At 35.1% G+C, this 23,697-nt stretch overlaps 1 protein-coding gene across 5 annotated transcripts; it reads right to left on the bottom strand.

The window, feature by feature from the left end:
* Window positions 1-77: 77 nt before the first annotated feature.
* Window positions 78-22,332, bottom strand: LOC103932159 (stomatal closure-related actin-binding protein 3). 5 transcript variants are annotated; one of them, XM_048574516.1, is made up of 13 exons: window positions 22,205-22,332; window positions 18,333-18,635; window positions 18,081-18,209; window positions 7,716-7,808; window positions 6,864-7,004; window positions 5,804-5,872; window positions 4,937-5,020; window positions 3,526-3,706; window positions 1,966-2,082; window positions 1,708-1,766; window positions 1,209-1,343; window positions 451-600; window positions 78-342 (listed from the first exon to the last, which is right to left on the bottom strand). In XM_048574516.1, the coding sequence occupies exons 2-13, from the start codon at window positions 18,615-18,617 to the stop codon at window positions 310-312; spliced, it is 1,476 nt and encodes a 491-aa protein (XP_048430473.1). In that variant the 5' UTR covers window positions 18,618-18,635; window positions 22,205-22,332; the 3' UTR covers window positions 78-309. The 5 variants fall into 5 exon arrangements, with proteins under 5 accessions (XP_048430473.1, XP_048430474.1, XP_009339983.1 ...); XM_048574517.1 differs by having other exon boundaries at window positions 18,333-18,655; window positions 22,205-22,250; XM_009341708.3 differs by lacking the exon at window positions 22,205-22,332 and adding an exon at window positions 19,777-20,097.
* Between the last annotated feature and the right edge of the window lie 1,365 nt (window positions 22,333-23,697).

The raw sequence follows: 23,697 nt of genomic DNA on the forward strand, positions 1-23,697 counted from the left end.
ATGATTTTCTTCCATCAGACATCCACAATTCTACATGTTTACAGAAGTAACAAAATCTTACAGTAAGTAAATCGAAATCAGTGACAAATGAACCAATTAATAATAAAACAAAAACTCGTTACAACAAATGATTAGGCAAACAAAAACACTGCCTAAAATGATGCAACCAAATTAGTGGAAGAACACCCCAATTACCATAACATACATTTTACTCTATCATCACACATACACACACACAATACATATTAATCACACTACACAACGCCAGTCGTACTCACATTTGCAAATCCTCGCATCAGCAGTCGTTTTCTACACTCTATCATCTGGTCCGGCAAGCATGATCTGCGTCCAAAAAACATCGTAACTGGAAAGAAAACGAAAAGCAGCATGCCGGGATATATCTAAAGGCACGGTATGACAGAATATGCAAACAAGTACAATGTTACGTACATTGCAATCAAAAGCATATTTCCTGGCAAGTATAATGGCTGCATTTCTTTCCCTCTCTGTTTCAAATGTCAGCACAAATGAGAGGCCCTTCCTTGCTTGCCAGAACAATGCCTTCGCCGCATTAGTAATATCACCTCTAACGCCACATAGCTATATAACAGGAAATATTAAAGTGTAAGAATGGCTTATTTTGGGGCACCATAATAATTAACTCTGTTTCCAAGAAATAATAGTATCGGGATTCAAAAGAATAGCTCAAGGACTCAGGTTGGAAGGGCAATAACTATTTCTTATAATTTGGAAGGGAGGTAAATGCTTCATAGGTTAGAGGGACATAAAAGCACAAGGGAATCAGAATTTTGTTTTGTGTATACAAGATGCTATACGAGGGACAATTCTGCAGAACTAGTATGCCGCTTCTTCGCTAATAGGAGGGATTTATCCAAGAAAGATAATGCTGGAATGGCTAACAATCCAGAAAGGAATCTATAACAGAATAATTACAGCCTAAAAACAAATTTTGTTTTGGGAAAGAAAAAATAAATAAATGCCCTTATTCCAACACCGACACCAAATTATTGATTACTCGAAGAAAAAAAAAGTGCTAGGTCCGCTTCTTTAAATAAGACGATGTTTTTATCTTTCATTAGGCTAATCTTCCCTTTTTTGGTTGCTTCGTGATAAATGAAAGAAGGTTAAGGTTCCCTGTATCAGATTATGTTTAATTAGAACATAGATTCAAGTAGCTGCAAATGAACCTGCATTGAAGAGGAATAGTTTTCTCTCGACTTTGTAATCCATCCTCTACTGAGCTTCATCCTCATCTTCCCAACATGGAATGCATGAACAGAATGCGACGTATGGTCTTGTCCATTCATTTTTGAAATAACTACCTACAAAACATCCAACATTAAACTAACTAAGAACTAAAGGTATTTCTGCAGACCGGTGTCCAGTTAAAATACCGCATGTTTCATTTCTTTCTGTTGTTTAAAATCAGTTGCAGTGAGAATTAAAGGTCAGCTACAACTATATAGTTGAAAGTCTATTCACAATTATTATAGTATGATCTTGTTTTTCCTTGAGGAGGCATACTGATTCGAGTATTATAATCACTGCCTAACAACTCTCCGAAGCAACAAGAATCATCAAGCAGATAAATTTGGAAGAAGGTGATAATCAAGCAATTTATTGCAACACGTAAAAATCATCAAGCAGCGTAAATTTGGGAGTTACAACAAAGAAGTAGGATCTTACATTAAATTCAGTGTTAGATTTTCGCAAAAGTGTGTCTACATAGCTTCCGATTCCTGCAGCTGTTAAAACTTAACTTAATCAAAATTTTATTCTCTACTCTAAGATCAATCTAAGATAAACCATGGATAATACGATATAAAGAGGAACATTACTCTGGAAATTTACTTTGATTACATGAAAGAAAAAATAAATAACACATCTAAAAGTTATATCAGCGGTAAGAAAGAAAATCATGGAGCATTTTATGGAAATACGAACCAGGATCAATAGGACCAGCAGTCATCAATATGACTCTTTGGTCATTGGAAATAATGTCTGCTTGTAGGATTCGTCCAACATCAAAGGGTTCTGGAGCATAAATAGACTTGTTGGCACCTGATGAGGTAGAAATTTGACCCATATAAACATACGTAAAGGATTTTGAGGACAAATTGATGACATAAAAGCCAATGTAGTAAGAAATGATAAAATAGGATTCATAGCACTTGATCAAATCCTTAAATTACACCACGTGTCTTGTAGTCACAAGCCATACCTGTGATATTTGGAATTGTCAGACTAAAATATCAGTTCATGTAGATATCTTAGTATGTATGCGTGCATGCACATACTTAGGCAGATGATCGTACATATTGAGCGTCAGGATAATGACATCAAAAGATATGTATAACAATATTTGGTGGAAGGAAATAAATCAATTATGATCTATATAATGAAAAAAATAATGGTAAAACACAACTAATAAACCAAATGCATGCTATAGCTAAAGAAAGTTGAGGTTCCACATAAAACCAATCGGCAATAAGGGAGTAGCTCAATTTACTTATAAGCCCATGAAAGGTCTCATTCTCAACAATAGCTATGACTTTGCACGTCGGATCAGACAGAAATCCAGAAAACAATGATCACTGCACATGCAGGTCACCCAAAAATAAATATATCAAAGGGTAATGATTCAACAGGCTGCCACATTTGATCATTCCTCTTCAGTTAGGTTTTATATGTGGTTTCATTCTATGGCTTTGATCTTTGTCCGGCCCTTGTTCTTTTATCTTTTGTTTTTTTTTTTTTTTGTTTGGTGAATCTCTTGTTTGTTTTTTGCTTCTTGATAATATGTTTTTATTTATTTTTAATAAATTTTACATGCGGCTAACTTGTATGTATGACTCAAATACCTATAATAGTTTAAAAGAGAAACCATGTTTTTGGTGAACCAACCAACACCAAAACATCTAGCAAGGAAGTTGCAATCTTTATCAACAAGTGAACTTACAACAGCATAAGCGTGTACAAATGAAAGCTGTTTAAGTTTCAATAATAGAGTGTGTGATACATCATACTAGTGGGAGTTGCGCATCCCCTTTCAATTTACAATTCCAAGAGAGCCTAAAGCAAAGGTTAAAGTGAAAAGTGAACAAGAAAAACACATTGCGGAAGGTAAATATGTGAATTGGACATGGTGCATGTGTGCCGAATCAGTGACAATAATTACCCATTTTCTTGTTAGACTATCACTATACCCCCAAAGTGCTGTTAGGAAATGGACCAACAGTGTATATCAAGCTGATACCCTCCCCTCCCATGCAGTGTCATCGGAAGAGGGGCAGAGACATGTGCAACATTGTCCTGCTCTGTTGACCCAGGACCTCCCACAATTAAAGCTCTAATAGACATATACCATGTTAGATCACCATTGCACCCCAAAGGTTTTTACTACAAGGGAATGGGCAAACGATGTATATTTAAGGCAAACAGGTATATCATTTCACTGAATCAAACAATATAGATGGAATTTGATGACATTGATTGAATGAATACCTGAAATAGCTTCATTCCTGCTACCATCCGATGAAACGCGGTACCATTGAATTGCACAGTTTGAAAGTTGTGGAGCATTTTCTGAGACAGGTTGGATTCGCAGATATGCACCTAGAGTTTCTGAACCATCTATCAGATATAAGCTAGATTTGTTTTCCTCCGCTCTCTTGTTCATTGCCAGCTGGTAAGAATAAGGAAATCAGGAGGGCAAGGAGTTATAAATTCTCACTTTCTGGAAGTTATATTAACAACAGAAAGACTGTCCCAATTAAAATGAATCTCAAGTACAAAAAACAGATGAAAAGTTTAGCAATAAAACCCTTGATCTCAAAAGTAATGACAAAAAGAAAATAACCACTTGGAGATTTTTTTTTTTTTCCCGCCATTCTTTCAAATATCCAAAGCTCAAGACCAATCCTAGATTTAGAGAATTCTCCTACAAGGCTCATGAAGAGCAAAAGTTTACAGAAGCAGCTTGACTTCCATTGAATTTCTTGAAGGGTTCTTGCGATTTATACATCAAGCTCAAACAGCAATTAGGGTCACCCATTATGTGCAGGCAGCATAACGTTGGAATCTCCTCTAAGAGTCAAGATTCAATACCTATTTACGGAGTTCAATTTGGAGCTTTTTTATGATCAATTTAGCGAAGGTAGTTCAGGCTGTCTACTGTTATGCCAAACATCGGTCTTCCAACTTGAATTGCATGTGTTTTCTAAGAGCCCTTGTCTTTTACCAAAGTGTCTTAGTAATTGTTCTTAGTTAATATTGTCTTGGGATGTCAAAGGTCATCTTTGCTTCGAAAAAACACTTATGAATGGATTTCAGTGTGGTGAGTTCCTTTAACTCTGTATCCCTTGATAATTTTGAGTGCTAAATATCTTTATCCCTAGTGAGCTTCTAGGGTATTGAGTTTTGTGTTTGTTGTTTCCTCTACCAATTTTGCTATCAGTATGTGATGTAGTACAGAGTTGGGCAGTGGAATATAGATAGCTTAGTCGAAGCGAAAACACATAAAACTGACAATAAGATAAATCACTCCAAAGTTTGGTTTCGCACGAAAGAACTCCTTTCTCAGGAAAGGGGAAACTTTAAATAAAACTAGGAAACTAACAATAAAACCCTGCTCCAAAATTTTAACCGAGTCCTAAAGGGATTTGGATTGTCTTCTTTCTCTTTTTAACTCTTCCAGCAATAAACCCAAAAAACTTGATATCCTCATCAGTGTGTTATTTGCAGCACATAATAGTGTGTCATTCAAGTTTCTTAAGATATAACTTTTAGAAATTTATTAAAACAAGGAACAAATGAACATGTCGTGCACACAAGAGCATTCGATTTATGGAGAAATAAAACTTAATTTAATTTAACTTCAAGAGAGGAAAGGTATATTTGAATACAATTTACTTACCTCTTTCTGAAGCTTCACTGAAACTATGCATTTCTCTCGTATCTGAGTTCGTAGTGCACGAAGCTCATGCTCCATGTCCATTACCTAAATGTGAAAGCTACCAAGAGTCAATGGCTACATATTAATCCAATAATCCAACTGCTGGCATGACAAGAATAACATCACCTATCTTCATTAAAAATAGAATCGAAAGTTGAAAAAGTGAACCCGTACTATAGATGTTATAGAATGAATTAAAACTCCATCAATGGCACATAATATTAGAAACACAATTCACTTGAAATAATCAAATGTGCCAATTGAAAATTAAATGCTATTGATGTTGCAATGCACACTGTTTAGTGAAGAGACATGTCCACCAATTTAAATGGGGAGAAAGAGAGTTCAAATAATTAGTACAATATAGAAAAGTTGTAACATAATTTGATGATGAATGGTATTTTGAGCAGAACCTGAAAGAAATTTTAGTGGATGAGTTTGTCTTGCCTAATACTCCAAACATAAAGACATTTAGAAATTCAAAAGATATGACTGAATAGAGAAACGCATCATAGACTTCAAACATGACATAATTATCCAGACTCTCATTCTCTAACAAATCAAAGGTGCGCTCCAAGTTCCATGATACCGAAAATTATTTAAAAAAAGAAGATTCTGTATGAAAGTTTCAACTTCAAAACCGTTGAATGAACTTCTTTTTGGTTTTTATTTTGTATTATATATTCTGTATCACAGAGATAGATTTTGGGCAATTAAATAAATAATCATTCATAGAGACCCCAAGTAAGGGTTTTCACACTCTACAAAGTCATTAGAAAACCATAAAACATGTATTAATAGATATCCAAGTTGAGAAAAACACAAAACCTTGCTTGGCTGATGCATTAACTTAATTCTCCTAGCTTCCTGAACCACCTCAACTAGTTCCTCCACATCCTAACATTAAAGAACCAAGAACATAAGTAACAATTTAAAAGGTAAAGAAATTGATTATTACGGTTCCATGATGAAACTCACCATATGTATTCCAATCACTATGAGAAATCTAATGATAATATAATTATACAACAATAGAATACTGAAAAGATACATCACATGGTGAACTAGATCACAGATGCAGCGATTGAAGATGACCGTTTTGACTTGCTGATCAGAGATGAAACTAATTTAATTTCATCTAGCTCTATAAGTTTTATGAATTGTTAAATTCTGGGTCCCCAACACTTCAAATTCTGGCTCCATCCCTGAAAGCAGGAGTGCCTCAACGGTAGGTTGGGTTTGTTCTCTTACCTGGCATGGAAGGGGAGAAATGAGCAACCCCAAGCCTCAGGTTGAGGGTGAGTGCTAGCAATGTCTCACACAGCATGGGTACCTTGGGATGTGAGGTCTGTAAACATAATATTTACTTGTAAACCGATTCTCCATGAAGGTTTCTATGCATGGGAAGCTTAAGATGCATCTCACTGATTCTCGCCCCAATCTTAGTCATTCATATGATATAACAGCTAAACTGCTAGTCCTCGAGTGAAGTCCTCATTAGAGTGTGTTATATGTGTGTGCTTGCCTGTGCTTGTTCCTGTGTGCTTGTCCACCTAATCATAACCCCACTAAGCACCTTATTTGATCAAACAGCTAAGATGCAAGTATTCAACTGAAGTTGAGCACATACACATCCTACAACATATGTTACAGATCTACAAAAGAATGATGATTCAAGATAAGAGAATCTAAGAATCCTGTGCTGCAAAAGCGAGAAAGTTCTTCATTACTGTCCTCTCAGTCTCAAAAATGAAGTGGGACTGATCAAGTTAACATTTCACTCATAATTCTTCTGAAGCCAACTATCCTTGCAAAGCTTGCCCATCATGTAAGAGGCAACAATTCTTTCCGGAACATAAAAGACTATGGTAAGAGAATTCACAGGAACCTGTTTTTTAGAAGCTTCGAAAGTTATGTCTTGTTCTTCAAGAGCCTCTCCAATTCTCTGTACTACTGCCCTCGCACTTTCAATTTCAGCACAAGCAAAAGATTTCTCTTGGTTAACCAACTTTTTAGCATCTTCAGATGCCTGCACATAATGCAAACAAAATAAGAATCAATTTTGTTCGTGCAAGATAACAAACTATACAGAAGCTGCATCAGCAAGAAATACACCCCCGACCAAAAATCAGAAACATGCAGAAGGTGAATGGTTAATGAATCTGGCTAATTAGATACCATTTTATGGAGGCCATAAAATAACAATCCGTGAAAAGGAGTACCATCGGTGGTTATTTTTTAAATAAAGGAAAACTATCCAAGCATGAAGCCTCAGTATGGACCTCATTTGGTATAATCAGTTCTTCAGAAATCAGATATCATCTTATGTTAAAGTTTAGTGGCTATGATTCTTTAATACTTAGGCTTTTTTTTCCAGAATTTTCTCAAGGCTCCGGCATTGTTTCAACTCTTATTAATCCGGGTTTTACTAATTTCCATTTTACATCAATTGGTACCAAAGTCATATGTTACTTGTGGATGATTTGTTCTTGATTGATAGTGGAGGTCAACTGAGATTTCCTGGTCCCTCTCAACCTGCATCGGTATTATCTTTATTCATTTGAGCTTATCCAATACTAAGTACATAGTTGCATCTGAATGTCTGATTGTTGAATTTTAAGATGTAAAATTCAAACGCAAATTCGTGATGATGCTTCTGTTATCTGGAGTTGTTAAAAAGAATCCTTATATAAAGTATTTCCCCTAAAAGCCACATTCAAATCTAAAAAGGAATAACAACCTGTTTGAGAAAACTAGCCAGCTTTTTCACTTCAAACTTCTCCTGAATCAGTTCTCCTTCCTTTTGAGTCAACTTAACAGCTAAAGCTTCCACCTGCATGAAAGGATAGAGTTGGAGATATATTTGTTGGAAATGTGCCCTAAAACCAATCATATGATGATACTTTACGGACATTTCAAACTAATGTAGTTTAAAGGGCAAACATTATTGTTTGAGCCGTCTCATATAAATGTTATATGCTTAAACGATAAGTCCAAGGAATATGTGATTGGAAGAATGCGATCTAAAGAAGTTAGATTCATGAGACCATTCTTTCGTTGACACATCCTAAACGTTCCTGATCATAGGATTGTCAATTGGGCATTGACAGTCCGTTAAGATCAGTACGTGCTATGTCTTCTCTCAGGGAGAGTGACTAGTCTCGAGTCATTGGTGTGTGTGACATCAAGACAAGTACGTAGGTGCTCAATAGAGAATGAGTTCACTGAACACGATCAACGAAGAGTTCTCATATTCATGTCACATGAGAACTCATGGTTGGGATAATGCAAATTAGTCTTTTGACCTGAGGCATCACAGTTGTCTTGTGGTTAGGTCCTTAATCTTTGATTATGTCAACGTCACTCTATCAGGGTGTCCACGGCATCGTTGGGGTTAAGCCACTTAGCCATGGAGGCAAGTGAATGCGCAACAAGGGATCTCTAACCTTCAAACTGTTTGAGGGAGAATACTCTATGATATGATTTGGAATCTCTGGCCAGAGTATGAATGAGATGTTGGAATGCGTTCCAGATCACATTCAAGGTAATCATATAAGTACAAAGATTCACATTGGATAGTAGACATGAATAAACTATCAAACCAAACAATGTGGTCAAGAGTATTGTATTAGAGAAAGACCGTATTGCATTTGTAATCCTAAACTGAATAGGTTCTCCACCTCTTCTGATTAGCTTGGGTAACCATGATATGCTGCTAGGTGTCACTCATGGTTTGTGGAAGCCCTAAAAGTGTATTATCACTAACGGGAGAATTGAAAGTAAGTTTCAATTCACAATCGATTTGAAAGAGTTTGAATCGCCCACTGCCTCGCTAAAAGGAACCTAATGGATCGTACACCGTGTAAGGTAGAGTTTGAAGATTCAACGGAGATGAGTAAGAATAATTAAATGGTTTAATTATTTATGGCAAGGATTAATTAATATGTTAATTAATCAAACGAATAAGTTCGTTAAAGACCTCGGGTTAGTTTTGGGCCGCAAGGCCCAATGGGATTTGAATGTCAAGCCCATTAACTCAAGTTGTATGACAACTTGAATAAAACAAAGGGCTTGAAAGCCCAATAAACCTATAGGCTAGCCATGTGTAAAAGAATAGGGCTTTTGGTCCATTAGGTCACTTATTTGAAGGGACTATATAAAGGACTTTATAGCCTAAAATTTACTAAGGGTTATTTTTGGGGGAAAGGATGAGAACACAAGCTCTCCTTTCTCTCTAAAATTTTGGCCAATCTAGAGGGGAATAGCTAGCAATCTTACTTCCTCTAGGTCACTCATTTCTTCTACAATATACCTTGGTGTGGAGACTTAGAGGTTCTCAATTTTGGGAACTTGGAGAAACCTTTTCATCCATCCAAATCCATGGATCCAAGATGCAAGGAATGAAGGCCCTCTCTTTGGGTGATTAGCCTTTGCTTATGCAAAGAGGAATCTACAAAGGTATTGATTTCTCAACTCACTTTGTTTTGAGTTGAGTCTTGGTTCACCTATCTACTAGGCTTTGAATTTCATGGGTAAATGTTTTGTTTTAAGTGCATACAAGCATGATTCCGCCTTTAATTGTTAATTGCATGCTATTGATGTTGCTTAAATGAACATGTTTTTCACAAATTTTCCTTCAAGTGGTATCAAGAGCCTAAGTCTAGTAGTTGGTGAATCCTTTTGGGTTTTGTAGTTCATAGTTTATGATTTGAATGTTGTAATTGTTACAAGCTTTATTCTTGCTTCTTTGAATGTAAATTTTGTTAGAAAATTTGCCATCTCAAATGTTGTAGATGTAGTTCATATGAGCATGAATTTTGGAGCTAAAATTTGGTGCCATGTTTTTGGGGAAATTCGGCCAAATCCAAAGGGTGGAATTTTGGGTTCTTGTTTGACTTGTTAAAATTGTTTTAAAGTGACTTTTGGAACCCCTATGTACCCTAGTATGGTTGTATGTTATTTCCCTTAAGTTTGAGTGGTTTTGGTATGTTTTTGGGTGAAGAATGTTCATGGAGCTCTTATGGGTTTTCATGAATGTTCTTCATTGTTCTTGATATGTTCTTGCCAAGAACAAAAGGTTTGGTGTTTTGATTCAAAGTTTTGATTTATTTCATAAAGTTTTTGTTTTGAAATATTTCTTATGTTTAAATATATTAGATATTTATTTTGAAAAATTAAAGAAATTATAGTGGGTTTGGTGTGTAATGATTTATTCCATTACACACACCCCACTTACAAAACTTTGAAATTTTTTTTATTACTTTGCTTCAAAATCAGCCACCCTAATCAATTAGGGTCCTTGTGGGGCTTTCATGCAATTATATAAAGTTTTGATACTTTTGTGTATTTGCATTTTGACCCAAAAGTTTACGTTTTTACGTAAAGGTCCAAAATCACTAAAAGGACAAATTGTTTTGCTCCTTTAATGAAGTTTTATTTTTTTGTGGAAATTTTTGGGTTCTAGTTGTAATTACATGAAGTAGTGGACTTTTGTGTTTTTACAAAGTCACCCCAAAAGTTTAAGTTTTTGCAAAATAGCCCAAAAGTTGAGGTTAATTGCACTATGGCCCAAACAAGTTGAGGTCATAGCATTTTGGCCCAAATTAGGTAGAGAACAAAAATTGTTTTGTCTCTTTAAATGAGAATTGGATTTTCATTTCATTTAGCTCCATTTAAATCAATTCTATGGATACAAAAACCAAATGAAAATGTTGCATTCAAGTTTAATTAGTTAAAGCGTTAATTAATTAAAGAAAGGGTGATTATGAACCTTAGCCTACGATAATTGAGCTATGTGAAAGGCCGTTTCAAATTTGTTTGAACCATGGGAATGTGTAGATTAAATTTTGGTTGTAATTTGATATGATCAATTGTTGTAAAAGAGCATAAGCTCTTCTTTACTTTAAAGTAATTTGATTTGATCAATTGTTGTAAAAGAGCATAAGCTCTTATTTACTTTGAAGTACTCCTTTCTTGTTTTATTCGATATGCATGAAAATGGAGTAGTTGGGTCCAACGCCCAATAAGACAGCACGCCTTAATGTGATTAAACGCGTAACTAAAATCAATCACCATCCCTAGACCGAGATTCAACACTAGGCTCGTGTTTGAATCAAATCAAAGGTTCATAGTCATCCTAAGGCCCTAAGGCAACTATATAGTCCATCAATGAATGCAAACCTTATGTTAGTAGTATCATATACTCTTGCTTTAAAAACCGTTTTAAAAGCTTAGTGGGAGTATTATATACAACTAAATCAATCAAATGGACCAATAGTTGTAATAGGATCAAAATGTTTTAATTAGATTAAAATGTATGTTTATATGTGATGAGACCTAAAACCCTCAACAAACCAATATTAAGTTGATAAGCGAGAGATGCTTTGAATATCTCTTCGTGGCCTTCCACCGTGGTAGGCTCCAATCGTTTGTGACTTGTACACCGGCTTCACCCTATCATGGGGGAGTACAAAGTGCATGCTTACACTCAGGAGGAGTCTATATGCATATGATGAGGTGAGTGTAGGCAACGAGGATGGCCAATATCATATCATTGTGAGGCTATTCTTGAACCCCTTCATGAACTAAGCATGGTGGGAATAACTTAACTAAGTGCAATGGCGCCGATATCATATCATTGTGAGGCAACATTCTCTAGAGGCCAAATAAGATGGGTACTTGCATGAGATGCAAATGAGTAAGCGTACTCTCTCATTATTATTAATGCTAGCCGATATCGTATCATCGTGAGGTGGGCTTGGTAATAGTGAGCCTCCCATACCCTACTAAGAGTTTCCTCCAAAACTCTCGAATTCCGATGAGGGATATGGAATTTGCCAAAAATAGTGGGTGGTGCTATTTGATTTAAAGACCCGAATCAAATGGCTTAAAATCAATCAATTTATATTCGTTATGTATTTGTTTACCAATATATTTGCAAACGCTATCCAAAACTTGACAAAGAAAAACCAAACGCTTTAATTTCCGGACTTAGTTCTACAATCCCATAGATTGTCTTTAATGGCTTGTAGATGTAACTAAGTAGTCTCATCCTCACAATCTTCCTATTGATAATGTATCATTGGAAGAATATGTTAGATAAGTCTAACATGAGAAGGACAACACTTTTAATGTCATAATTCTTCAAATACAAATTGTTGTATGAAGAAATAAGAGTTGCTTTGAACAACCCTTAATCAACACAAACTTTAGTGCTTGTCTCTTTGTTACACGAACAAGGAACTTGAGAAGTAAGCACAAGGGCATGGACACTTTATGTGCCATGATTCTTCACTTACAAATTGTTGTATGAAGAAATGAGAGTTGCCTTGAACAACTCTTGAAAGTTTGTTATTATGTTTAGAACATAATGGTTGGTTGACAAAAATAGTCCATTTATATGGACTTATGATGATTTTGAATCATTGAGTGTTGAAGTGTTAAACCACTTAACGAGACGGAAACTAGGCAAGGACTTCACCTTTGTGTCCCTATCCTAATGGTTCACTAAGTTTATTGTAAACTATATAGTGAACAATAACTGCACGCTCTCCAAATCGTTTGATGTGTATAACACATTTGAAATAAGTTTCAAGAGAGATAGTGGGAGTTTAGGGACCATGACTATTGTAGTCAAAAGGGAAGTCAAATGAAGAAGGCAAAATAACTCCAAGGGAACAAACTTTCTTTATGAAAGGATGGACATTGGAAGGGGTATTTGCAAGAAATGTCTTGCAAGTGTCAAGAACACACCTTTCGAAGGTGTTGTAAAATGTTCTTGAAAAGTTCATAACAGTTGGTTCTTCTACTTGAATGCATGATTATGTATTAGTAACTATGTTTTACAATTGTTGTAAAAGTGTGCTAATAAGAAGTAAAAGATTAATGAGAGAAGAGAAAGTACTTCACATTCCAAACGTGAATCGAATATAGATCTCTGCGAAAGCGGATTGTACTTACTTCCTCATATGAACTACCAAAGAAATTGGAAAATACTAAAGATTGTCTTTACATTCCAATTTTAAGGAACTTAAATCCGTCACTATAGTAGAGATAGATAAATGTTTTGTTTGACAAAAACATTGTTCTTTATTAATCAATAATTAGATTATTGTAATTTAATTGGTTGTCTCTATAGTAGAGATGATGTGGTAGTTTAACTGTTTAGAATACGATGATGCTTAAAACCCAAAAGGTTGCAAGGTAGTGACTAATCCCAACTGAGTTGTGATACCTCTAAAACATAAGTTACGAGTTGGTCATAGATGGATGCTTTGGATCGTTAGATCCGGATCCAATACCTTCTTGTTAAAATTGCATAGAGGCGAAATGTTCGAATCTTTATTCTTTTTGGAAAGAAGAAAGAATCACAAAGTTGTTGAGGTTGATTCACTTAGATGTTAGTGGCACTTGTCCACAACATAATACTACTCATGTTGTATGACATTCACCGAAGATCACTCTCGGTTGGACTATAGTTTATTTTGAATAAACACAAGTCCGAATACTTTGCAAAAGGTTTCAAAGAATTCAAGAAATGTAAGTAGATGAGTAAGACGTCTAAAGTATTTACCTCCTTAGATTTGATCCAAGGAAAAAGTAACACTTTAGATTAATTTCCTTGAAAAATATCAAGGAAAGTAGCATCATAAGATAATGAATTTCTCCATTAGGAAGAGAATGAACATAAATAAGATTTAGTTCGTTGGACATTATCAATTACCCATATATATATGATATATACTTCTAAGACATGTTAGTTGTAAGAAGATCCATCCATCATGGATCTTAGCAAGCTAGTGGGAGCTATAAGCGTCTTATGAGAAAAGATCAATTGTTTGATTTCTCATAAAGATGTAAATGAATCTTTTGTTTACTAGGTTTACAAAAGATTAGTGGGAGTTGATCATATTCCTAAATTAGAATATATATATATATACATGATATATATTAATTTTGAAAATGAAAGGAATTCTTCATCGTTAAAGTTATGACTTTAAACATTCTATAATGATAGAATGTATATGGGAGACATAGTCTATATACATGGGATGGAAATCTATAATGATAGATTTCAAGATATAATTGGATTATATCAATCCCTAAAATAGACAAGAGATGCTAGGAAGTTTCTCATATGATGATAAACTTCAATTAGAATGACAATTCTAGTAAGACTAGGAAGTTGTTCTTCTCAAAGGGAATGTACCCTTTGACTCCCAAAGAAATAATGCGTAAATAGAATCCTTTATGCATACGCAGAAAGGTGATTTATGTATTTCATATTGTATGAAAACATTGATATAAGTCGTACCTAGAACGGCACAAGATGATATCAATGCAAGCCCAGGATCAGAACCATGGCAACTGTCAAGTGAATCCTTAGGTATTTAAGAAATACTAAGGATGGATTCCTCAAGAATGAGGAAGAATTAGAGTAACGTAATGGAAGCGTAAATGTATTAGATTATGAATCTAATCCATCATAGAATATCCCTTCATTATGAATGAAATGATAAAAAGATATCTCTTTATTACGACTAAAGAGATATTTGGATGGAAACGTTAAAAGTAAATGACTTTAATGTGTTCCATCATGTATGCAAAATATATTGCCATATAGAAGCTTACAACATTGTTGTTTGGATGGGAAAGTTCATTCATGAACTCTTCATTCGGTTCCAACCAGAAAGTGTATGACACTAATGGGGCGATAGCTCAAGCCAGGGAATCAAGGTCTCATCAAGGTCCGAACTCAAATGAGAGACTGAACCACATGATTGAGAATCATGTATAATGGTGACGTCGTTATTCTCAAGGTTGCTTCTATGGATAACATATAGATATCCATTGTCTAGGCCTACTACTCAGCCATTTATGAAATGAATTACAGAAGAGGTATCATCAATGATGACTAAGCTGATTGGCTCTAGTGCAAGTGGGAGATTGTTGGAAATGTGCCCTAAAACCAATCATATGATGATACTTTACGGACATTTCAAACTAATGTAGTTTAAAGGGCAAACATTATTGTTTGAGCCGTCTCATATAAATGTTATATGCTTAAACGATAAGTCCAAGGAATATGTGATTGGAAGAATGCGATCTAAAGAAGTTAGATTCATGAGACCATTCTTTCGTTGACACATCCTAAACGTTCCTGATCATAGGATTGTCAATTGGGCATTGACAGTCCGTTAAGATCAGTACGTGCTATGTCTTCTCTCAGGGAGAGTGACTAGTCTCGAGTCATTGGTGTGTGTGACATCAAGACAAGTACGTAGGTGCTCAATAGAGAATGAGTTCACTGAACACGATCAACGAAGAGTTCTCATATTCATGTCACATGAGAACTCATGGTTGGGATAATGCAAATTAGTCTTTTGACCTGAGGCATCACAGTTGTCTTGTGGTTAGGTCCTTAATCTTTGATTATGTCAACGTCACTCTATCAGGGTGTCCACGGCATCGTTGGGGTTAAGCCACTTAGCCATGGAGGCAAGTGAATGCGCAACAAGGGATCTCTAACCTTCAAACTGTTTGAGGGAGAATACTCTATGATATGATTTGGAATCTCTGGCCAGAGTATGAATGAGATGTTGGAATGCGTTCCAGATCACATTCAAGGTAATCATATAAGTACAAAGATTCACATTGGATAGTAGACATGAATAAACTATCAAACCAAACAATGTGGTCAAGAGTATTGTATTAGAGAAAGACCGTATTGCATTTGTAATCCTAAACTGAATAGGTTCTCCACCTCTTCTGATTAGCTTGGGTAACCATGATATGCTGCTAGGTGTCACTCATGGTTTGTGGAAGCCCTAAAAGTGTATTATCACTAACGGGAGAATTGAAAGTAAGTTTCAATTCACAATCGATTTGAAAGAGTTTGAATCGCCCACTGCCTCGCTAAAAGGAACCTAATGGATCGTACACCGTGTAAGGTAGAGTTTGAAGATTCAACGGAGATGAGTAAGAATAATTAAATGGTTTAATTATTTATGGCAAGGATTAATTAATATGTTAATTAATCAAACGAATAAGTTCGTTAAAGACCTCGGGTTAGTTTTGGGCCGCAAGGCCCAATGGGATTTGAATGTCAAGCCCATTAACTCAAGTTGTATGACAACTTGAATAAAACAAAGGGCTTGAAAGCCCAATAAACCTATAGGCTAGCCATGTGTAAAAGAATAGGGCTTTTGGTCCATTAGGTCACTTATTTAAAGGGACTATATAAAGGACTTTATAGCCTAAAATTTACTAAGGGTTATTTTTGGGGGAAAGGATGAGAACACAAGCTCTCCTTTCTCTCTAAAATTTTGGCCAATCTAGAGGGGAATAGCTAGCAATCTTACTTCCTCTAGGTCACTCATTTCTTCTACAATATACCTTGGTGTGGAGACTTAGAGGTTCTCAATTTTGGGAACTTGGAGAAACCTTTTCATCCATCCAAATCCATGGATCCAAGATGCAAGGAATGAAGGCCCTCTCTTTGGGTGATTAGCCTTTGCTTATGCAAAGAGGAATCTACAAAGGTATTGATTTCTCAACTCACTTTGTTTTGAGTTGAGTCTTGGTTCACCTATCTACTAGGCTTTGAATTTCATGGGTAAATGTTTTGTTTTAAGTGCATACAAGCATGATTCCGCCTTTAATTGTTAATTGCATGCTATTGATGTTGCTTAAATGAACATGTTTTTCACAAATTTTCCTTCAATATTGGACATATTTGCATACACAATAAGAGGGCTTTTGAATTGATTCATACATTTAAATAATAAATAATATGAAAAGGTACCATGATAACAAAGAGGGCGGAATCACGAATAATTGTAGTGTTGCAAAATGTAAGATATCCATGAAAAAATAATGTAAAATGCCCTGGAAAGGCAGTGTCGCTAAATGTAATAATAAATAATATGAAAAGGTAACATGATAACAAAGAGGGCGGAATCACGAATAATTGCAGTACCACAAAATGTAAGATATCCATGAAAAATTAATGTAAAATGCCCTGGAAAGTCAGTGTCTCCATCAGGAATTATTGATAAATATAAACAGTCCACATAAGCAATTTTAATTTTGATATTCAGTATGCACCATTACTCAATTAGCCATAATTTCATTAGTCCAATTTTTCTTTCGTTTAGGGGTTGGCATGGTTTTTAAGTTTTAGTACCCCTGCCATTCTGGTAAACAATAACATACACTTTAAAATCGAGAGAACGTCAGGATCTTTTAATATCTAACCCACAAACACGGTACTAATGAAAATCATGTGATTTTGAAGGATTACACAATGTATTTTAAGATGCCTTAATAACAAAGCCCTGAACAAGGATCTTGTCATACATTTTTTACGATTTCTGTGGGATACTTCTGCACTCGGTTAAATAATATTTACTACCAAGCAGGTTAAGTATTTGCATGGATCCTTACTGCCTATATTGTCATCCATGTGTTCTGAGATTTGAACAACGAAGTACTGTATAACCTGGGCATTAAAAAACAAGTTGACAATGCACACATCGAGGTCCACCCATAAGTATTTTAGGCATAAAATCATAATACCATTCATCACATAATCCCCGTACGGAATTCTATGTGTTCCGCATACATTAAGACCCCAATTACTTGATATAAAGTAATTGTCAAGGACGATAGCCAAGAAATAATTTTTGTTGCAGTTGAACAACATGGTTTATGTAATTATCAGAAGGATATGTCAGATCAAAAAGGACATAAGAATGGCAATTGCAAATGAGAAGTGGCCTGGGCTCAGGGAAATATTATATTGAACGCTAGATTGAGCTGTTCAGACTCCAGAGGGCAGAAACTACATGATCTATGGATCATTTTTCACGAATGTGTTTTTCTGATGGTGCTTTTAGAGAAAAACATTAACATTTCTAAGGATCATTTTTCATATTTTAGGAATGAAAAACCTGTGACTAGACTATACTATTTTAGGATCTTCATTCCATATATAAACTACTTTTCCTAGTTAAAGTGATGCTACATGCAAGCCCAACTATTTATTTGAGCTGAGAAATTCAATCAAAAACTGAAACTAATGAGGAGATAGCCGTAGAAAACTAACCATAGAAATAGCTTTCTCCACATCCTCCTTATTTCGCCCTGCCAAGCGCCCTCTCAAATGTTCCAATGCATCTCTAAGCTTCTTCAAAAGAACATGTCCCTCCAAAGAAGCCACTTCTCTAAGCTTTGCCTGAATTCCCAAAAGAGTGCCATTCATTCGTTATGTACTCTCCTAAATGTTAAGGCTCTTCCTAGAAAAGAAGTAATAAGATAACAAAGTCTTGTAAATAACATAAATGAAGGAGTTGGAAACCTCTTCAGATAATTTAGCAGCAGCAACCAAGTTCTTGTCAAATTTACTGGCAAGGTCACGAACTGAAAGACGTTTATGCTGTTCTGACAAATGGGTAGTTTCCTGTTCAACTACCTCTTTCACAGTCGGACCGTCACTATTCTCCTTGGGCTCTTCCAGTATCTGATTATCAGGTCCTAATTTATACTTAGGAAAACCATCAGAGATGAAGCTCACATCAGCTGAAACTGACAGAACTCCCTCAGTTGGGATCTCCTCTTCAAATGCAGGACTTATCTTTGTCATTGGTTCAGATTTGAATCTCTGCGGAAGCAAAAACAAGACTGATCAAGCATTAGACCATTATCCCATTGTTTTCAAGAATCCAGGTCACAAAAAGGTCAATACAACAACAACGCCTTATCCCACTAAGTGGGGTCAACTATATGAATCCTAGAACGTCACTGCACTCGGATTTGTGCCATGTCTTTCCCAATAAGGTCAACACTAAAAAAACAACAGTAAATTAAAAGTTTTCTCGCAATTTAATGAAACCCGAATTTTTCTGTAATAAAATCAACATTACTCCAGGCGCATATAGAAGAGTTGACCATGTGTTAAGAAGAACAAAAAGGAAACATAAGTACATAATTCATGTCACTAAAGGGTTGATTTACAGATTTTGAACTGAGTTCTGAAGAAGCAACTACTTTTTCCTTTTTCTTAATCTGTTTACTGTAAATCAAACCACACAGATCACTCTGAATGTTATGAGAAGGAAACAAACCGAAAACTCTGAGACGACATGGAATTTTTTACCTAGCATTTATCTCAGATACACCTGTTCTTCTTAGTTATTCACTAACTAGAAGTAAAAATAAAAAATATAAATTAAATCCTCAAATGAGTAGGACATGGATTAGCATCTGAAATGACAAAACCCAGAATCATTTGATCCTTCCCAGTACCACCAACTTGTAATTTCCATTAGATGAATCCCAAACAAGGAAATTAAAGAGAAATAATTAAAATAAAAAATAATGTTAATTAAATTTTATAACAATCCCTCCCATATATAATAAAGCTCAGTCCAGAAATGGGATCAGAAACTCCAGAACAACATGGGATCGGAAACTCCAGAAAAAGCAAGTATTCCTTTACCAAGGTGGTGAAAATGAGTTGAGCCTTGCAAGACGGTGGGTTTGATTAATCTAACATCTAATCTTATAAAATCTACGACAAAAGAAAAAAAAAACTCCAGTACAAGTAAAAAACAAAGCCACAATATATAACTGATGATAATGATACATTTACATTCCCTCCCACCTAATTAAATTAATTAGCAGAAACTTCTTCAAACTTTGAATGAATCAGCCCAGAAAAACAACAGAAAACAAGGAAAATAAAGTAAATAAATGCAGAGACTAATTAATTAATAAAAAACGAGTAAATTAAACGTACTTACAGATGATTTTAAGACCAAAAAACAAAGAAATATGCAAATGATGTGCCTGTGATGCTCGACTTTTTAACTTCCCTACGATTTGTGTAATGTAGTATTATGTGGGAGGAGCGGAGGGGACACGAACGGAAGCGAGCGACCGATTGAGAAACAACAACAGCAGCAGCAGCAGCTAAAGGAAGATGAAGAAGAAGAATCTAACAAGTGATCATCATCATGTGCTTTACTTTTGAAAAAGGAAAAACTGGAAAAGAAAAGAAAAGAAAAGCAAAGCTTTGCTATGTTTACTGACAGCGTGTCTGTCCTTTAACTCTCTCTCCTCACTCCAACATGCCAAACATGACACTGGTTTGCCGAATACTAAGTAGATTGAAGTTTGCGTGTCACTTCAAAAATCTAATTATACATTTTTTATAAGTGTATTTTTATTTCTTAATATAGAAAGTTTAGAGTGTAGAATGAGATTTTTAGAGTGTTAATAACAATTCCATAAATTTTTTAAAATTAAATGGTATGTTATCAATAAGAAATCAGCATATTAATTGATATTTAATTAATAATTCAATTATTTACCGCCAAATCATTTAGTTTGCAAATTTAATTTCTTTAGCATTACTCTTATATATAACTTATCGTGTTAATAATAAAAAAAATGAAATCCTACCATAAAAGTTGTTGTCTAACAAGGCAACAACTACCTGATGAATGATAATCATTTGTTTTGTTATATTTCTTTTTCTTTTACCCCCTCTCCATCATTCTAATTTCTCACTCTGTCAAAAAGCGACCTCTTTTTGCATGCCCCATCTTCACGCGCTGCCCCCACCCACTGACATAGGTCCCACCCCATCGCAGGCCTATCTACTTACACTCCTCTCTCTCAACTGTAGGGAGCGCGTCGTACTTTGCGCGTGGGAGTCGTCGAATTCCTCCGTATGTAAAGTATTTGGCAGGGTGGGGTGGTGTGGGGCGGCACGTGCTCACTGGTTGGTTAGCTGATGGGATGGTCTCTCTTTAGATGGAACCCACCAACTTAAACGTCCACGATGATCCATCCATCCATGTCTATTTATACACTAAGATCACGACATACATACTGCTTAGTTGAGGGGATTGGTTGGTCTCATCGATCAAACCGTTAGGTTCCAATAAAATAAAATAATGAATCATCACGGAGTGACTCAGTGATTAAAAGCAGCAGACAATCATCACTCAATTAAGATCAAATAATCAAAATAGGTATTTATTCAAAACTCATTTAATTCATCCTCATCAAATCTTTCCCACAAGGTAACCTCCAAATATTCATTCATTAATTACTTAAATTAACTAATTGATTTTCTAATTAATTAATTTTCTAATTAATTTCCTAATTGATTGCAATAATATCGTGCACTTACTCCCTAAAACCACCAAATCTAGCCGGTTCCCACCTCTTCAAAGAGGGCGGCCACACCCCTATAAATATCATTCCATTTCTCTAAAAACCTAAGTTCAACACTTGCAAAATTCTTCAAATTCTCTAAACACTTTTCCCTCAAATTCTAACTTTGGCATCAGAGGTTCTTCTGCCAAAGCCCCCCCCCCCAAAATTCATCGTGGGCGCATGAAACTCTTGGCCTTGACCAAATGTGTTAATTGTTTTATAGGTGCAATTTTGTCCAAGAAGAAGAAGGTGGAAATTTGCATCCACAAATTGGTGTTTTCATTAAGAGTCTTGATCAAACGCTTATAGAAGACTCTTGCATTCAAGGTTTTTCGTTTTCTTGTTAATTTGTTAGATTTTTCATACGTTTTTATTCTTGGAATTTTTTGTAAAAAATTCTTTGATAAGACATAAAAGAAAAGTACAATGACAAGAGATTTGGAAACCTCAACGAACGTAAATTCCAATGTTCAAGGATTAGGACCCAGAAGCATTTGATCCTTCCCAGTACCACCAACTTGTAATTTCTACTAGATAAATCCCAAACAAGGAAATTAAAAGAAATAATTAAAATAAAAAATAATGCTAATTAATTTTATAACAATCCCTCTCATATATAATAACGCTCAGTCCAAAAATGGGATCAAAAACTCTAGAACAACATGGGATCAGAAACTCCAGAAAAAGCAAGTATTCCTTTACCAAGGTGGTGAAAATGAGTTGAGCCTTGCAAGACGGTGGGTTTGATTAATCTAACATCTAATCTTATAAAATCTACGACAAAAGAAAAAAAAAATCCAGAACAAGTAAAAAACAAAGCCACAATATATAATTGATGATAATGATACATTTACATTCCCTCCCACCTAATTAAATTAATTAGCAGAAACTTCTTCAAACTTTGAATGAATCAGCCCAGAAAAACAACAGAAAACAAGGAAACTAAAGTAAATAAATGCAGAGACTAATTAATTAATAAAAAAAGAGTAAATTAAACGTACTTACAGATGATTTTAAGACCAAAAAACAAAGAAATATGCAAATGATGTGCCTGTGATGCTCGACTTTTTAACTTCCCTATGATTTGTGTAATGTAGTAATGTGTGGGAGGAGCAGAGGGGACACGAACAGAAGCGAGCGACCGATTGAGAAACAACAGCAGCAGCAGCAGCAGCCAAAAGAAGATGAAGAAGAAGAATCTAACAAGTGATCATCATCTAGGCCTGGCAAACGGATCGTGTTTGTCGTGTTCGTGTCGTTTTCGTTTAACACCTGTTATCTTAACGGGTCGTGTCGTGTCACACCCGTTATCTTAATGGGTCCTTAATAGGTCGGGTCACTTTACCCAACGGGTAAAGTGACCCGACCCGTTATGACCCGCTATGACCCGTTAAGAAAAATGTTTTTTTCTTCTTAAATTTGCATATACCACACATTGCCACATAAATATTACTTCAAAACATTAAAACACATTTGTCGTTTAAGTACTACATCTACACTTGAAAATAAAAGCCTAATAAACAAACATCCATACACTACTAATCTATTACAAAATATTAAATGTGCAATGATATGCAAAATGAAAGAATTTTTGTTTTAAATGTTGTGAAGTCTTTCTCAAAAGTTTAAACCTTGCCAATGGAACTCAAAGCTTGCATGTTATTCCTTTTACAAAATCCTCAATTTTCTTCGATCATCATGACATAAGATTTTGTGATATCCACTAGTGTAAATATTTTAAGTTGAATATCAAATTCATCTCTGAATGTTTGTTTTTTTTGCGATTTTTGGCGTATGCGATCTTGAAGCATATACAAACAAGTTTGATAGTTGGATCATTGAAATTATTTTCGTAGAATGTGTATCTCATCAAAACGATAGATTCACTAACACTTGGAGTTTATTTATACTTTCATTAAGTATAACATAAGATATTGTGGTATCTACTAGGGTAAATATTTTAAATTGAAGATCGAATTCATTCATTGTATTCATATAGGGTCAAGGACTGTAGCTGTAAAAAATCATCAAAATTAGAGTTAAAATAACCGTTAAATCGTGATTTTTCGTTGATAACCGTTGAAAAGTTTTGTCCAATTACTTGATCTCTGAATGTTTGTTTTTTGAAATTTTTGGCATATGCGATCTCGAAGTATATACAAACATGTTTGACGGTTGGATGTTTGAAACTAGTTTCATAGAATGCGTATCCCATCAAAACAATAGATTCACTAACACTTAAGAGTTTATTCATACTTTCATAAAGTATAACATAAGATTTTGTAGTTCCACTAGTGTAAATATTTTAAATTGAGGATCGAGTTCATTCATTGTATTCACATAGGGTCAAGGAGTGTGGATGTAAAAAATCATCAAAATCAGAGTTAAAATAACCGATAAATCGTGATTTTTCAATGATAACCGTCGAAAACTTTTGTCCCGTTACTTGATCTCTGAATGTTTATTTTTTGTAATTTTTGGTGTATGTGATCTCGAAG

This window comes from the organism of the source record quoted next, unplaced genomic scaffold (genome assembly GCF_019419815.1).
Source record: "Pyrus x bretschneideri cultivar Hongxiangsu unplaced genomic scaffold, Pyrus_bretschneideri_v1 Contig72, whole genome shotgun sequence".
NCBI lineage: Eukaryota > Viridiplantae > Streptophyta > Magnoliopsida > Rosales > Rosaceae > Pyrus > Pyrus x bretschneideri.

Excerpts from the sequence above, each read along its gene's own strand:
- LOC103932159 (XM_048574516.1), bottom strand. The coding sequence starts at position 18,617 with ATGACAAAGATAAGTCCTGCATTTGAAGAGGAGATCCCAACTGAGGGA. Across the intron at positions 7,005-7,715 it reads TGGCTAGTTTTCTCAAACAG|GCATCTGAAGATGCTAAAAA; the intron begins GTTGTTATTCCT and ends CATTATGTGCAG. Across the intron at positions 601-1,208 it reads ACTATTCCTCTTCAATGCAG|CTATGTGGCGTTAGAGGTGA; the intron begins GTTCATTTGCAG and ends CCTGTTATATAG.